General features: G+C 32.5%; 2 protein-coding genes across 4 annotated transcripts in view; one reads left to right on the top strand and one right to left on the bottom strand.

Moving 5' to 3' along the window:
• The window catches only part of LOC100179277 (THO complex subunit 1), a 10,193-nt gene extending 3,211 nt beyond the window's left edge, over positions 1–6,982 (bottom strand). Inside the window, exons 1-11 of one of the 2 annotated variants that reach the window (XM_002123765.5) lie at positions 6,842–6,982; positions 6,377–6,599; positions 5,196–5,333; positions 4,706–4,842; positions 4,224–4,348; positions 3,597–3,708; positions 3,173–3,261; positions 2,726–2,860; positions 1,737–1,854; positions 1,252–1,430; positions 330–479 (exon numbers count right to left, since the gene is read on the bottom strand). In XM_002123765.5, the coding sequence (XP_002123801.3) occupies positions 330–479; positions 1,252–1,430; positions 1,737–1,854; positions 2,726–2,860; positions 3,173–3,261; positions 3,597–3,708; positions 4,224–4,348; positions 4,706–4,842; positions 5,196–5,333; positions 6,377–6,599; positions 6,842–6,895 (1,460 nt within the window). In that variant the 5' untranslated portion in view covers positions 6,896–6,982. The remainder of the gene's footprint in view (positions 1–329; positions 480–1,251; positions 1,431–1,736; positions 1,855–2,725; positions 2,861–3,172; positions 3,262–3,596; positions 3,709–4,223; positions 4,349–4,705; positions 4,843–5,195; positions 5,334–6,376; positions 6,600–6,841) is intronic. The other variant, XM_018814530.2, reaches the window with a different exon arrangement.
• A 107-nt stretch (positions 6,983–7,089) lies between these two features.
• LOC100180774 (IQ domain-containing protein E-like) lies at positions 7,090–15,813 on the top strand. Of its 2 annotated transcripts, XM_018814531.2 has the most exons (15): positions 7,090–7,538; positions 7,922–8,021; positions 8,516–8,608; positions 9,147–9,376; positions 9,997–10,110; positions 10,531–10,713; positions 11,371–11,420; positions 11,483–11,661; positions 12,143–12,220; positions 12,698–12,800; positions 13,243–13,356; positions 13,750–13,876; positions 14,272–14,455; positions 14,923–15,025; positions 15,513–15,813. In XM_018814531.2, the coding sequence occupies exons 1-15, from the start codon at positions 7,446–7,448 to the stop codon at positions 15,592–15,594; spliced, it is 1,833 nt and encodes a 610-aa protein (XP_018670076.1). In that variant the 5' UTR covers positions 7,090–7,445; the 3' UTR covers positions 15,595–15,813. The 2 variants fall into 2 exon arrangements, with proteins under 2 accessions (XP_018670076.1, XP_002128738.1); XM_002128702.5 differs by lacking the exon at positions 8,516–8,608 and having other exon boundaries at positions 7,256–7,538.
• Positions 15,814–15,868: the final 55 nt, after the last annotated feature.

Below are 15,868 nucleotides of genomic sequence, written 5' to 3'. Positions count from 1 at the left end.
ATTAACCTAAAAAAATATTTATAATTTTCGAATGTTTTTATCTAAATTAATATAAAATAATACATAATTTTTTGATATTTGTTAAAAAAATTATTTTAGCAAAATGGGGAAAAATAAAAAATAGATAAATATATAGAAGATTTTATAGTTGTTTAAGAATTTCATACAAAAAAATATAAAAATAATAACATTAAGTACATAAACTAAAAATATATTTTATTTCCACAAGTTTTAAAAAATTCTCACAAAAAAAAAATTCTAATCAAAATTTTAGAAAATCCTAGAACACACTAAACTAAAAGTTTAAGAACAAATGATGAAAAACTAACTTATATTGGTCTTCTATTTGATTCTTTGGGTCTTCTTGTTCAATAGGCTCAGCAAAATAATCTTGAATTGACGGCAAAAACTCTCTTTCGTTAGATCGGCAAGCAGCCAAGTTATTCGGACATAAATTCCAAAGTTTTGTTAATTCAGGGCTGTAATGTGGATAGGGATGCAGATTACAGAATTTCGAATCCGTGAGATTCGAATCCTTTTGTATTTGAATCTAATTACGGGGGATTTGGTATTCTGTTTAATGACGTCATCACACGTCATCTTATACACTATATTAACAATTTTTAAAACTTAATAATTTAAAAAAAAAAAATTTTGTGTTTGTGAATAAACTGACTTATGTGCGTAAAATTATTTTTTCCTATAAATATAAAAAGATTCGAAATTCTTGATTCGGAATTCTTGATTCGAAATAAAGTATTCTAGAATACCTAATTATTCTGTAATGTGCATCCCTAAATGTAGGTCATGGAATAAAGTAAAGCTGTGTTAAATACATTTCTATCTGTAATGATAAATGAATGAATGTAAATTGATTTATCCTTGCTTGGTCGAAAAACGACAGTCGTTATAACACAGGCGTTTTGTTTCATACACCCCGTGCCAGCTTACGAGTTACCAAGTATGTTACTTTGTGGTCAATTGTATTTTGGGAAATTTTTAATGTGTGGCGGCCCACCGCATAATTTAGAAACTCATTAGTAACATATTTTTTAAATTTTGGTTAGCATGTTGCCTCTAACCCAAAGATTATGGGTTCAAGGCTCATTACTGCACCAATATGGGCGTATGTGACCTTTGGCAATACACTTAACGGCAATTGCTTCAAGTGTTTATGATTAAAAAAACATGATTTCCAAAAAATGAATTTTACAAAATTTTATATTTCGTTTTAAAACATCTTTTTCTCACCTCCCCATCCCTAATGACTTTCCTGAGATAAAGTCCTCCGCTATTGAGCTCTTCTTTGGATCAATCTTCCTCTTCTTGGATGCTGGAGACTCATCTTCAGATTTTGATCTCATTTTCATGAAACTTGGACATCCGGAGTTCTTCCATGTGATCCAAAACTCTTCCCGCTCCAAAAGATGCTGGAAATGACGAGGACTCATTTTTATCGCTTTTTAAAATAATTTTATAATTTGTTATTCATTTTATCATTTCTGCTCATTTTATGACTCTTATAATAACTGATGCAAAAAAAATTAATTATAAGAAAAAATTAAAATGAAATATATAAATTAAATACTTGTAAACTTAAGTAAAATATATATAACATTTAATATTAAAGGCAATGGCGTTATGTGAATAAAAAGTTTAAAAAAACATTTTTTTTCTGTTTAATTATTTTTCATGCACATTCTGATACAATTTTAGTGAATTAGCAAAAAAATTACTTTGGTATATTTTGCAAATTTCTTTCCATTTGGTGGTGTCTCTTGTAGCAGTTTATAAATCTTTGTTTCAGTTGTTGAAATCCACGTTTTCTGAGCTTCAGTCAGAACCAAATTAGCCCTACAATATTTTTTAAATTATTTTTATGTAAACATCCTGGATTTTGTTGAATTTCTACCAGTTCTGTGCTTAAACACAAAATTTTGACTGGAACAAAAAAGTAAACAGTTAGGCAGAGTGGTGCAGCCATAAAAAAATAAGGGGGGGGGGGTTGATTAAAAAAATTTTCAATAATTTTCAATTTTTTTAATTAACTTATTAATTTTTGTTTTTTTTGTTTTAAAAGGGGGGGTCGCGACCGCCTAAACCTCTTGTCCGCTACTGGTTAGGCGTATGGCTTTTGGTTTTGTACTTAGTCTTTTATAAGAGATTCAATTTAAAATCCAAAGCATATCCCATTTTATTTATAGCTTCAAAACCGATATCGAAGATCATATTATTTAAAGAACAAAGTGAACAACATAAAAACAACAGATCAACAGAAAAACAACAGCTGTTAAAACAGGATAAAAAGTGTGGGAAATAGTGTCAGTTAAAAGGCGTGGCTGTTGCATCTGCACACAATTCAAGATTCAGTATCCACATAATTAGGGATGCACATTACAGAATAATTAGGTATTCTAGGATATCCTAGAATACTTTATTTCGAAACTAGAATTTTAAATCTTCTTGTGATTATAAGAAAAAACCTACAAAGCCAAAATGTATAGCAACCTTAGAAAAGACGTTGCGAAACGTTTTCTCTCGAAAGTCTTATTAAAAAAAAATTATTGAATTTTAAAAAATGTTAGTTTAGTTGAAGAGATGATGTATGATGACGTCATTAAACAGAATACCGAATCCCGTAATTAGATTCGAATACAAAAGGATTCGAATCTCACTGATTCAAATCTGTAATGTGCATCCCTACACATAATATGTTAGAACTCACCCTTTAAACTTAACAGTAGCAGTCAAGTAGCGAAACAAAATCAAAAATTGAGTTAAAATCTGCCGTCTGAACATTCCATCACTCAGTTGTAGCTCTGTTAACTTTTCTGATGTCAGAAATTTTGAGAAATAAGATCTGAAAAAGAAGAAAATAACTAGGTTTTTTGGGTATACCGTTTACACATTTATTTTTAAAATTGGTATTATATATATATATAGCCTAGCTTCATTAGTTTAAAATGTTGTTCCCATTTTTTTATCGATGTTTTGTGTATTATACCGTTTGTATTTATCAAGGTAAATCCTAAATGTATTATAACACATTTAAAAAAAAAAAATTTTATTAAAAGTTTGCCCTAGACTAAACAGTGTATATATTCGTCGTTTTAATAACATTATAAAACAGAAAACAGTTGAAAGTAGTGTTTTATTGAAATAAAAACCTTACTTTTTGTGAGTAGTTTGATTTGTTTTATTTCCACCCCTGATGTCATCCAGTTTAAAACTGTCGAAAACTCGGAAAATGTTGTCTGCGTTCTGCGTATGTAAGGTGAAAATTAATAATCGATTTAAACAAAATATTTTTTATGACAATTAAGAAAAGTATATTTGAATTAAAAAAAATTAATCAGAAAAACTTTTAATTCTAGAAATGTAATAAAAACAAACATAAAACAGACACAATATAAAAAAAAAACGGTAAAACAGATGACCATAAAACAAGCATGAAACAGACATAATTTAAAAAAATAAAAGAACAAATGACCATTAAACAAGCACTGTAATAAAACAAACATAAAACAGACCCTGTATTATAAACAATTAAAAAATGAAAAAAAAACAGTAAAAAAAACAAAATATAAAAAGTTTACTTCAGTGAGTTTGTCCCATGTTTCCTTCTGATAACATTGTACTGGACTACGGAATATATCTTGTATACTCCAAATGTTGAGGTATAACTTGTAATCCACCAAACCAGATTCACTGTGGAAAAATTTAGACAATGTTTAGAGCACCTGCCTCTAACCTAAAGGTTACTGGTTCAAGGCTCGTCGCTGCTACCATTGTGAGCAAAAATATAATCGCCAACAAAGTCATATATTTGGTAAATTGTAAGCAGGAACAAAATGTATGAAACAGATCTTTGCCCCGCCATGCGAAAAAAAATAAGTTACATTTATTCTGATATGATATATACAGAGTTGAGAAATGGTATTTTAACTTTTTTGGGCAAAATAAACACAATTCATCTAATTATTTTAATGGAAATTACATTTTAAATGACACTTTGGCAAAAGTTTTTCTGCATTAAGTGACTTTTACCCTGCTGTAATTGCATACAGAAACAAGCACAACCATATATTATATTGCATTCGCAACCTTAACATAGGAAACCTTAATCAATAAGGTTTCCTATGTTTGATGCATATTGAGTGTAACTGTATTTTAGACATTGGTGAATGTAGAAAAAAGTCCGAAATTTGTTTTGTTTAAAATACCTTTTTTCTTTTTTCACTTCATCTGTCTCCATTTTCTCTTCTGAAGCCTCTTCATTGACATCTAGTGTCGAATTTGAGGGGTCGGTGTTAAAGATTGTCACATTGTCCAAGTTAAACTGACTAACCTTCGAATGCAAAGCAGTTGTTACACCATTAATACAAATTATCATGTCTATAGTTAATATTATTATGTATAGGTTTAACTGGAAAATGAAAAAAATAGCCTTAGTAACCTAAAGGATACATTTATATACTTAAGCTGTTTTTGTCAGGCATTTTGTAAAGCTGATTAGGCTCTTATAGCAATATCTTTTTATAGAACCTATTATAATGACTTTTAAATTTATACATGTAAATGTATCATATTTACATAATATATGTAAGAATTACCATAAAAATACCCACTAAAATTCCAATTCAAACCTCTCTTTTATGCTTACTACTACAGTCACCACTTTAACTTAAAGCGGTGAGCTACTTACCAAGTTAAGTGCCGACTTCTCGGATAAGGGGAACAACCTGGCCAAGAATAGTTGAATACGGCCGCAGAAAACCGTGTTTTGTGATTGGGATAAGCGCCGTAATAAATCGTTGCACATTCTTAAAAGATAGTTTTTTCCTGTAAAGGTAAAAAAGTTTTCATGTGACTTGCTTTACCCTCACCTGGCTGGAAAACGACTGTCGTTATAACAGGTGTTCTGTTTCTTAATCATACACCTTGTACCGGCTTACGATCATGTATGTAACTCAATGGGTGTGTTTTTCTGTATGGCTGACAATTTAGACAACCCATTAGTGACTACTGGGTTAAAGCAATTACCATTAAGTGTCTTGCCCAAGGACACATATGTCCACAATAGTAGCAGAGACGAGCCTTGAACCAGTAACCTCTGGCAAAGACGCAGCGGCGGTAACCAACTGTGCCATGGTGTCAATCAAATTTGAAGATAAATCAATAATACAATAACTTACCAGCTGTATAAAACACAGGAGACTTCCAGACTGCTACTCTTTCCTCAACATATTTAAATATCACATCGCATGTGTCTAATGTTGAACAGTCCAATACATCGCCAAGCAATGTAAATGGAACACTTGGTGAGCATAGACCTGTGGAAAGTGTTATGTTATGGGTGTCTGAGTTCAGCTCTGAAATATATATATGTATAGTAGGGTGGGGAGAGATGGGACACTTTTTGACTGTATTTATTCGTCCCATTTTGTAGTAAACAAAAAAACATTCAAAGAATTATAAAACCGTATCCTCACGACTCCCATAGACCGGTGTTAACTGTTTTAAACACGATCAGAATATTTGGTTATTTTGTGTTAAAGACGTCCTATCTTCTCCCTCCCTACTGTAGTGTATATACATACAAATTTCGGAAAAAGTGTCATATTATAGCATGGTAAATTGATACACTAACTCAAAGCAGAGCTTCCCAAACTTTTGGCTCTCGACCTCCATTTTTTCTTTAAACTTTCCCCACCCTTTACAGTTAATTGATAGTATAATTATACGCAGTAGTTTGTGTAAAATTTATACACTGGGCTATAACTCCCCTTAAAGTTTGTTAACAGTTTTGGAAGCCCTGAAATATAATGGGTGTAAAAATACTTTTTTTATGTTGATGGGGTGGCTTCATACACCTCATGCCAGTTACTAACTAACTATGCAACTATGCAATAGATTGCTTTATGTATGGTTTAGTTTAGACGACCCATTAGTGGACACACTGCCACCAAGGTAGCAGCATTAAGCTTTGAATATGGTATCCTTCAGTTACGGAGCTAGCACTTAAACTGGTATGCTTAAATGCAACTTACTTTATCCGGAAAATGACAGTCGTTATACCACGGGTGTTCTGTTTCGTACACCTCGTACCAGCTTACAAGTTACCATGAATGTTACTTTGTAGGTGATTATTTTTTTGGATTTTTTTTTTTCATATATGGCTAATAATTTGGACAACCCATTAGTGACCAATGAGTTGGACAATTGCCCTTAATTGTCTTGCCCAAGGACACATACGCCCACAATGTTAGCAGTGAGGAGCATGAACCCATTATCTCTGGGTTAGAGGCAGGCGCGCTAACCACTTTGCCACGGCGCCAGACGCTTGGTGTCAGTCACAGAATAACCTAATTCTAACCTTGCTTGGCTACAGCTACTATGACATTAATAACATGTAATGTCCGCGTAATCTCGATTTCTTGATGAGTTTTTGACAAAACTTCTTCTCGTATCAAATCCCTTAATGTTTGATCTGTGGCGGTCTTTTTCTCTTGCTCCGACCCGGGATATTTTCCGTAAAATTCCACAAATATTGGAACCTCGTCTTGGTTTTTTCCATTGACATCTTTAAGTAAGATGCCCTGATACAAGAAATTTCGATTTTATATATATATTATATAATGTTATATATTTGTATTCGTTGATTATGGATTTCAAAGAAAAGAACTTATGCAAATACATTAGTATATTTATATATATATAATAACAATTTTTGTGGCCAATAAGAGGAATAGAATAAGAAAAGAAAAAAAACGACAGTATGTAGTAACGATATGACAAATGGGCAAAAAGTTCGGTTATTTATAAAACAAAACGCGCTCACTTTAAATTCTTTCCGGGCGTTTTCGAACAGGAATTCTTGCGCGTTGTCCGCCATACAGAGCCTTATCGTCGCCTTTTGAAATTTAAAACTCAAAACCTTTACCTGCAAAATTTTTGTACATAGAAAAGTCGTTCTTAAATTAGGGAAATCACCACATTTCATCGATCTATTTTGTGACGTCATAGAAGAGGTAATAACTCAAAATTTTGATTAAAACTTTTAGGAATACCGTACATTTTTAGCTAATTTTTGTGAATAATTTTAATTTCACAAAACGAGATATTTAACTTTTAAAGTACCATTTAGTCTATTTCTGAATTTTACATTTTGACGTTTTAATAGAAATAGTATACTCCATGGTTGAGGTTGGAAACCAGCAACGCCACTTTGTTTACAAACAGTTTTTCTTTTATTTTCATTTTTAAATTATTACCTTTTAAATATCGCCCTAATTGTTCATGATTCTTAAGACTTGTCAGTATGCTTAGTATGAGAATAACTGTGGCGTAAATAACTCAGGAAAACTTACTTTTACGTGCAAAATCGTGAAATACAGCAGTGAACAAAAATCTACGTAATTACGAATTTTAAAAGTTCTTTTGAAATGCCGTCCAAAAATTCGTCGGATAAATTGAAACGACCACCATCGCCTTACAGTGCATCTAGTTCACCAAGAGTTTCTCCTCAAAAAACAAAGGTATAATATGTATCTAATTAGAGTTAACCAAATTGCTTAATTACTATTTCTCTATATCTCTGTATACACTCTCCATTATTGTATACAAATTTGACTACAACCATAAAAAGCTTAAAGTCTTACAAATATTCAGCTATATCATAGGGGACCCTTTAATCAGTGCATGTACGCTATGTCCACAATATTTAATATGTTCACAATATTCACTACATAGTCGACATAGCGGACATAGTAAATATTCTGGACATAATGGACATAACAGCCATAGTGGACATAGCAGATTTAGCGGACATATTGGACATAGCAGACAAGCACTAATTAAAGGGACCAATATAATATGTGAATTAAAACACATTTTATTTATAAAACTTTTTCTTTCTTAGATGTGGAGGTCTCTTAATGGTCCAGGTACAAAACATCAGAATCATGTGGTTGCAGAAACTACCAGAGAAATGTGGCTCAAATCTTTAAGACTCGGTACAGGTAAGCCAATAATTATATATCTTCACTGGTTTTGGTATAAAAGACACTTTGTTTGGTATAATATAAGGTTAAATAATATAGTAGGGTGGGGTAAGATGGGAAATGTTTTCATTCTCTTTTCTCGTCCCATTTGGTAGTAAACAAAGAATGTTTACAGTAATATATAATCGTAGCCTCTATGAGCATTTTTAATTGACGATACTTTGCTCTGACATACATGACATAATACACTTGAATTTAGGTGTAAACCTACTGTTTTATTCTCAAAGCATTAGGTTATATTTATATATGTTCTTAAATTCAATAATCATTTTTCGTTTTTTTTTAGCCCAATCCTTTTTGCATACTTTTCTTAATAAAAATGTGCCTTTTTCTTCTGTTTCCTTTGTTTTTTTTTCTGCTGTTTAGCTGCTCTAATGTAGCAGTAGCACTTTAGGCAGAAGCGATACAGATACAGTTACTTTTTAAGCTGAACAAAGTTTTTATTTCATTAGTGGAAGCAAAATCTTATTCAAGAGATGAAACGTACAAGCGTAAAACAGTTGAGGAAACATGGGTATCTTCGTTTAGAAACAACAATAATAAAAGTATGTGTTGTAGTACAAAGTACAATGCAGTGGATTTTGTGCAGTATTTTTTTTACTTTTTAAGGTTTTTTTTAAAATTTTTTCTCTTGCGTGTATTGTTGCGTTACATTCCCCGATAAAGTTTTGCTGGCAGAAACGTCAGAACTACATGTTATTATACTAGATGAGCCACTAAAAGAATATTTACATTTGATTATGCCTGGTAGCAGAAGTAACAGAATAGTTGTTAGAAATGCGGGACAAAATATTTCTAGAAATTGTGGTATTGTAAAAACCAGTTTTTAAGACGAGGGTTTCTATATGACTTATGTTTTCAGGCTAATAACATCATTTTAAACAGTGTTTCCATTTCCAGGCTAATAACATCATTTTAAACAGTGTTTCCTTTTAGAAATGGCATGTTTGTTGGTAGATTAACTTTGTATGCATGTTTTAGACATTAAAATATTTTTTATTGTTACTTTTTAAATATTTTCCTTTAACTTTTTGGGGTCACAAAATTCTGGACAAAATTCAATTTGTTTTCCTTTTTTTACAGACATGAGACAGAACCCTATAAAAGCGGTGCATGGTTTGAACGGAACAAATGAAAACGTCAATCTTGCTCTTGCAAGCTCCTCAGAATATCTGAGGGAACAACTGGGTTTTACGGGGGGAGGCCACAAAAGGAGTGGCAGCTGGGGGTCGCGGCCCCAGGGGTCACGGCCTGGGACACCACGGTACAAGCCACAGGAAGAAATGTATGAAGAAATAATTCAGTTAAAGAAGGTGTGTTGGTTTGTTAACTTATTTAAGCAGAATATAATCTGTTTATTTTGGTATAGTACTGTGGGGTAAGATGGGATACTGTTAGCACATAAATTCCATATTTCCTAATCGTGTTTTGAACAATTAATAATGCTTTTTTTAAAGTTGTAAGGATGCAGGTATTTAATTCTGTAAATATTCTTTGTTTTCTACCAAATGGGACAAGAAATGAAAAATAAAAATATTTTACCCCACCCTACTACATAAAGAATAAAATTATCTCAGAAACGAATGAGTGTAGCTGTTTTAACCTGTAAACCTGCAAAACCTTGATTTGAAAACCAACTGACAGAAAAAAGCTAATACATATTCTTTTCGGCTTTCCCCACCACCGAGCCTTGAACTAAGTACCCCTATGTTTCAAAGAGTATACTTAAAACCACCAAGTAAAAACAATTAGCAATTGTTTAAATAAATATATGGGGTTATTGGTTATACACCTCAAAAAAAAACAAGTAAAACATTTGTTTAAATAAATATATGGGGGGTTATACACCTAAAAAATAAAGCAAAAACAAGTATTTAAATAAATATGGGGTTATATAACTAAAACTACCTTGACATAATTTCATTTTTTTTAGACTATTTCGTCGCAAAAAGGCGAATATGACAATCTAAAATCGAAAGTTCGAAGATTAGAAGAAGAAAATTTAAGAAAGGACAAATCAATTGACCAACTACTAGAACACGCTTTGGTAAAACGGGAACTAATAATTGTCTGTCTTTTTCTTTTTATTTATTGTTAAAATTTAAATTTTGATAAGTTTTATAAGAAAAGTACTCCGTTATAGGTTATTGGTGTGATTTGGGTTAAACAAGTTTTTTACTAGTTATGTTATAGAAAACTAGCTTTTATGGGGTTTTACAAATTTAAAACCTTTGTGGGGATATGTGTCCAGTGGTCACTAATGGGTTGTCTTAATTGTAACAGAAAAACACACCAACAAAGTTACATACGTGGAACGTGGTAACTCTTAACCTGGCACGTGGTGTATGAAACAGAACACCCGTGTTATAACGACTGTCGTTTTCCTTCTAAGCGAAAATAAAGCAAGTTACATTCATTCAGAATGCCAGTGGTTCAATTAGTTTTTTATAATATTCCCACGTTCCAGGCTGTCGAATCTGGAAAATCGAAACCCGGAGGTGAAAAAGTTGTTCTTGTGACAATGAAGCAAAAACAGATGAAGTTGGAGAAGAAGATGCAGGAAAAGGAGGATGAACTCCAGGCTTCTAAGGAGAGGATTAAGACACTAAGGAGCAAAGCAAAGGCTGCAAAAGCTTCATATTTAGATGAGGTAGGCAGTGGCGTGTTCAAGGGGTTTTAGGGGTCGCTATTTACCCCCTTTTTAAAAAAAGAATAATTTTTTTAATTTATTGGATTATAAATGCAGTTGCAATATTATGTTTGCTAGGTTATGTGGTGTATGTTTCATGTTGTATGTTTATACATGTTTCACACAATATGTGGTAAAGTACGGGGTGTTGGGTGTAAATTTCACCCCATGTTTCACACGTTATGTGGTAAAGTACGGGGTGTTGGGTGTAAATTCCACCCCATGTTTCACAAGTTATGTTGTAAAGTACGGGGTGTTGGGTGTAAATTCCACCCCATGTTTCACACGTTATGTAATAAAGTACGGGGTGTTGGGTGTAAATTCCACCCCATTTTTCACACGTTATGTGGTAAAGTACGGGGTGTTGGGTGTAAATTTCACCCCATGTTTTACACGTTATGTTGTAAAGTACGGGGTGTTGGGTGTAAATTCCACCCCATGTTTCACACGTTATGTAGTAAAGTACGGGGTGTTGGGTGTAAATTCTACCCCATGTTTCACACGTTATGTAGTAAAGTACTGGGTGTAAATTCTACCCCATGTTTCACACGTTATGGGGTAAAGTACAGGGTTGTTGGGTGTAAATTCTACCCCATGTTTAACCCATTTTGTTAACAGGTAATGAGGCTTCAGGACGCTTTAAAAAAGGAAAACGCCGAAAATTTTGAGTAAGTAACCCTATAATGATATCATACATCAACTATGATGTCATAAAAACCCATACCAACAGGGCAGATGAAGAAGGAATGACGAAATCGGAAAAATTGAGCGCTTTACGTCGCTCGGTTGTAAAATTAACGTCCGAAAACACCCAACTGCAAAAAGACAATCACTGCTTAAGGCGTGACTTGGAACAAGCAATAGATGGCAATATGATTGATGACGATTCAGAAGATAAAAGTGAAATAAGTAAGTTTTGGTTGTGTATAGTGTTTTAAATTCTGTTCATTCTAAACTGATATATATTAAATAATAATTGTAATAAATTCTGACCCTGGTCTGGTGCATAGAGTTGAGCGATTCTTGTGTAAAAAATACAGCCAGGGTCTGGTGCTACGGAAAACGTAACAAACAAAAATCAAGCCCTACCTAATATATAATGAGAGATTTCATTGTTTGTGGGCCTATGTGCTTTTGGGCAAAACACTTTACAGCAATTGCTCCAGCCCAGTGGTCACTCATGGTTTGTCAAAATTATCAGCCACACATAAAAAAATGGAAAAACTCCCAAAAGATAGCCACCCACAAAGTAACATACTTGGTAACTCGTAAGCTGCCACGATGTGTTTGAAACAGAACACCTGTGTTGTAACGACTGTCGTTTTCCGACTATGCAAGGATAAAGTTAAGTTTATAGATTTATTTATATATTAAAATGTTTCAATTATAGAATACAGTGCACTAAACAGAATGGAATTGGTGACTCTCATCAAAAAGTTAAAATCTGGTGAAAAAATAAAGATTGATGGTGAGTGTTTGTGATATGATATCACATGTGTTCATGGTTGTGATCATTTTCGTGATAGTAGTCTTGTTGTGAATTGTGATTTTTAATACTTTTTGGATCATGATATTTTTATGATCATATTTTATGATTGTGAGCATGATTATGATGTTTTCATAATTGTGATTGTTTCATGATAATTTTTGTGGTCGAATATTTCGTATTAATAAGGTGAAATTGTGACCATTATTGTGATTGTTTTTTCATGATTATGATATTTTTATGGTAGTTTTTGTGATCATAATGTGAAATTGTGACCATTATTGTGATTATTTTTTCATGATTATGATATTTTCATGATATTTTTGTAATCATGATCATTTTATATTTTTTATTTGTGATTGTGACCATTTACATGCTAATTTCATATTCATAACCATGATTGTAATATTTCATGATAATTTTTTTGTGATCATGATCATTTTATTCTCGTGATCGCAGAGGAGCAGGATCGTTTCCAGGAAGAGCAGGATCGACTTAAGAAAGTTCTCCGGAGGCTCAAAGAGGAGAAGAACGAGCTACGGAATGAAAACAGCGAGCAATTGTGAGTTTGATCATAAAATATTAAATTTAGAATTTAGAAAAAAAATGACAAAATTATTTTCGCTCCAAAATTAAGGGGTTTAAATGTAACTATTTATCAACACATGGCGGGGCAACGACAGTCATTATAACATGGGTGTTCTGTTTCATACACTTCGGAAATGCTTACTTGATATCCTGTATGTTCTGGGCTACAGGTAGGCGCATTTACCATTGTTCCAAGGCACCTTTAATGTAAAACGAATGAATGTAACATGCTCTATTCTCGCATGGCCGGAAAACGACAGCCGTTATAACACGGGTGTTCTATTTCATACACATCGTGCCAGAGTTACTGTGTATGTTACCTTGTGGGTAATTATTTTTTTGCATTTTTTACAAACAATGAAATTTTTCCACACCCCACATTGGAAACTGTATTAGATAATTCCTTTTTGTTTTAGACTTAAAATTGAAAAGCTGGAAGAATCAATTGAAAAAACAAAAGAAGAAAATAACGATTTGTTGAAACAGTTAAAGTTAAAATCTACAGAAGAAAACAGACAAGAAATTTTGCGGTAAATACTATTCGTTACCAGATATTTTTTCTAATTAATTAAGACGTTTTTTTTTAACAAAAAATTATCCGAACGAAGTTTTGGTTGGTATTTAAACATAAAAATGTTGAATTTTTGAATTTTTTTTAAAATTTTAGTATAATTTTTATGGATAAAAAACTATTGGTAAAATTATTTAATGAATTAAATAACTACATATTTTTACAACTTTTTTTAAACTGCCATAAGCCGATTTTTTGATTTTTTTGCGGGATTTTTTTAAAATTAAGTAATTTTTTTTTTAAATTTTGAAATATATATATATTGTAATATATATAATTTAATCAATTGTATACACACACATTAGATTTATATTTAGACTATAAGATTGTTAGCTAACTTTTTTGAACACAGAAAGAGAAGGTCTGATGCACGCCGTCAAGAAGCAGCGCAAGCAATCGAGCGCAAACACCTTGAAATTAAACGAGAAAAGGCGGCAACTTCAATACAGAGGCATTGGAAGAAACATAGGAATAGAATGGTAAAAATTAATTTTTTGTTTTACAAAATTAGAATTATATACACCCCAAAAATAATCAGCCACAGCCCACAAAGGTACAAGTGTAGTAACAGTAACTCGTAAGCGAGCACGAAGTGTGTAAAACAGTTTCATCTTCAAATATAAACATATAGTAGGGTGGGGAAAGATGGGACACCTTTGAATTTTATTTTCTTGTCCCATTTAGTAGTAAACAAAGAACATTTAAAGAATTATAAAACCGTATCCTCACGACTCCCATATATCGTTGTTAATTGTTTAGAACACGATAAGGATATTTGGATATTATGTGCCAAAGATGTTCCATCTTACCCAAAAGTACAATTTTTTTTTACATAACCCTACTATACAAAAATAATCTAATCCTCATTTTTCAGGAAGAGGAAGAAGAAGAATCCGTCTCCTTCCTCCAATCCGCCTTCAGGGGTCATCTTGCTCGTGAGGACTTCGTGAAGAGCGGATCCTCCAGACCAACATCCGCATCCGGAAGAAGATCAAGACCTACAACTCCGAGAAGCGTTTCAAGCCTTGGAACATTGGAAGAGGTGGAGGACTTAGGAGGTAAGATCATAAAAGTGTTTTATTTTTTATTTTTTTATCTGAAAATTTCTTTCTTACAATTTTGACAACTATTTTTAAAAAAAGTATTTTTTTTTATATAAACATATACTTTTTATAAGATTTTTATTTAGTTTTATTTGAAAGTTATGACAACCAATTTATGTCAACTGTATTGTGGCAATCAATGCCCAAAGACACATAGAGTAGAATGGGGGAAGATAGAACACCTTTTCGTTCCATTTTCCCATCCCATTTATTAGAAAACAGAGAACCTTCACATAATTATAAAACTATATCCTCACGACTCCTATGGACCGTTGTTAATTGTTTAAAACACAATCAGGATATTTTGATATTATGTGCTAAAGGTGTCCCATCTTACCCCACTCTACTATACATTCATCCGAATATAATTTTATAATTTTTTACCAATTATTGGTATTTTTAACAAGTAGTTTTCTCCACAGATGACAGTTTAGATGAGGAAAACCTCAGTAATCTACAAGCGGCAATGCGGGGACATATTGCACGTGAAGATTTTGTGACCCGGGATAAAATAATAAAAGCAAGGTTTGTTTAATACTTGTGGATATATATAGTAGGTTGGGGTAAGATGGAACATGTTTTTATTCCCTTTTCTAGACCCATTTGGTAGTGTACAAAGAATATTTAGAGGATTAAATAACCGTAGTCTTACAGTTCTAAAAGAGTGTTGTCAATTGTTAAAAACAGTTTCAGGAACATTTTTTGGGTGATCGCATTAGTGTCCTTAACCGTTACCCCACAAGTCCAGTTTTAATTCTTCCAATTGTTTCAATGGTAGCAACCCCTAACAGTGCGCTGACCCCTAACAGTGCTTGTTCCCACTTGTTTTACCACGTTTTAAAACAAAAAATAGGAATTCAAATTTTCTTCAAATTTTTACAAAAACAAAAATCTCGGAGCAAAACTACAATTTTATTTTAAACAAATTGCAATCTTTTAAAAGGCAAAAAAGGCATTAGTGTCCTTAACCGTTACCCCACAAGTCTAGTTTTAATTCTTCTAATTGTTTCAGTTCAAGACCGTCAACTGCTGGAAGTTCGTCAAGTAGAAGAAAATATTCTTCTCAACAGTCACATGACTACACGCTTGACTGAGCGCGTGGGATTTATTTTTGTTTCCAATTTAATCTTCATATGCCTACCTTTAATAATAATGTCAACCTAAAAATTCAACTGTTACTCGTTTTTTCGCTAAAATTTAACTATGTTGTGAAAAATCGTGCTGTATATGAGTACACTGTGCACGGAGCATTTTATCCGCTCGACATAGAGCATAGGGTGTTTTTTATGGATGTTTTTCATACATCCATATACTTTGCACTATGTATAGTAGGATGGGGTAAGATGGGACATGTTTTTATTCACATTT

Source organism: Ciona intestinalis, chromosome 12 (assembly GCF_000224145.3).
Source record: "Ciona intestinalis chromosome 12, KH, whole genome shotgun sequence".
Classification (NCBI taxonomy): Eukaryota; Metazoa; Chordata; class Ascidiacea; order Phlebobranchia; family Cionidae; genus Ciona; species Ciona intestinalis.
Note: the sequence above shows the minus strand (reverse complement) of the source record. Positions and strands in the feature narration are given on the sequence as shown.

Bases quoted from the DNA above. Each gene is read 5' to 3' on its own strand.
- LOC100180774 (XM_018814531.2), top strand. From the start codon at position 7,446: ATGCCGTCCAAAAATTCGTCGGATAAATTGAAACGACCACCATCGCCT. The intron at 7,539-7,921 runs GTATAATATGTA...TTTCTTTCTTAG, and splicing joins TTTCTCCTCAAAAAACAAAG to ATGTGGAGGTCTCTTAATGG. The intron at 14,456-14,922 runs GTAAGATCATAA...TTTTCTCCACAG, and splicing joins AGAGGTGGAGGACTTAGGAG to ATGACAGTTTAGATGAGGAA.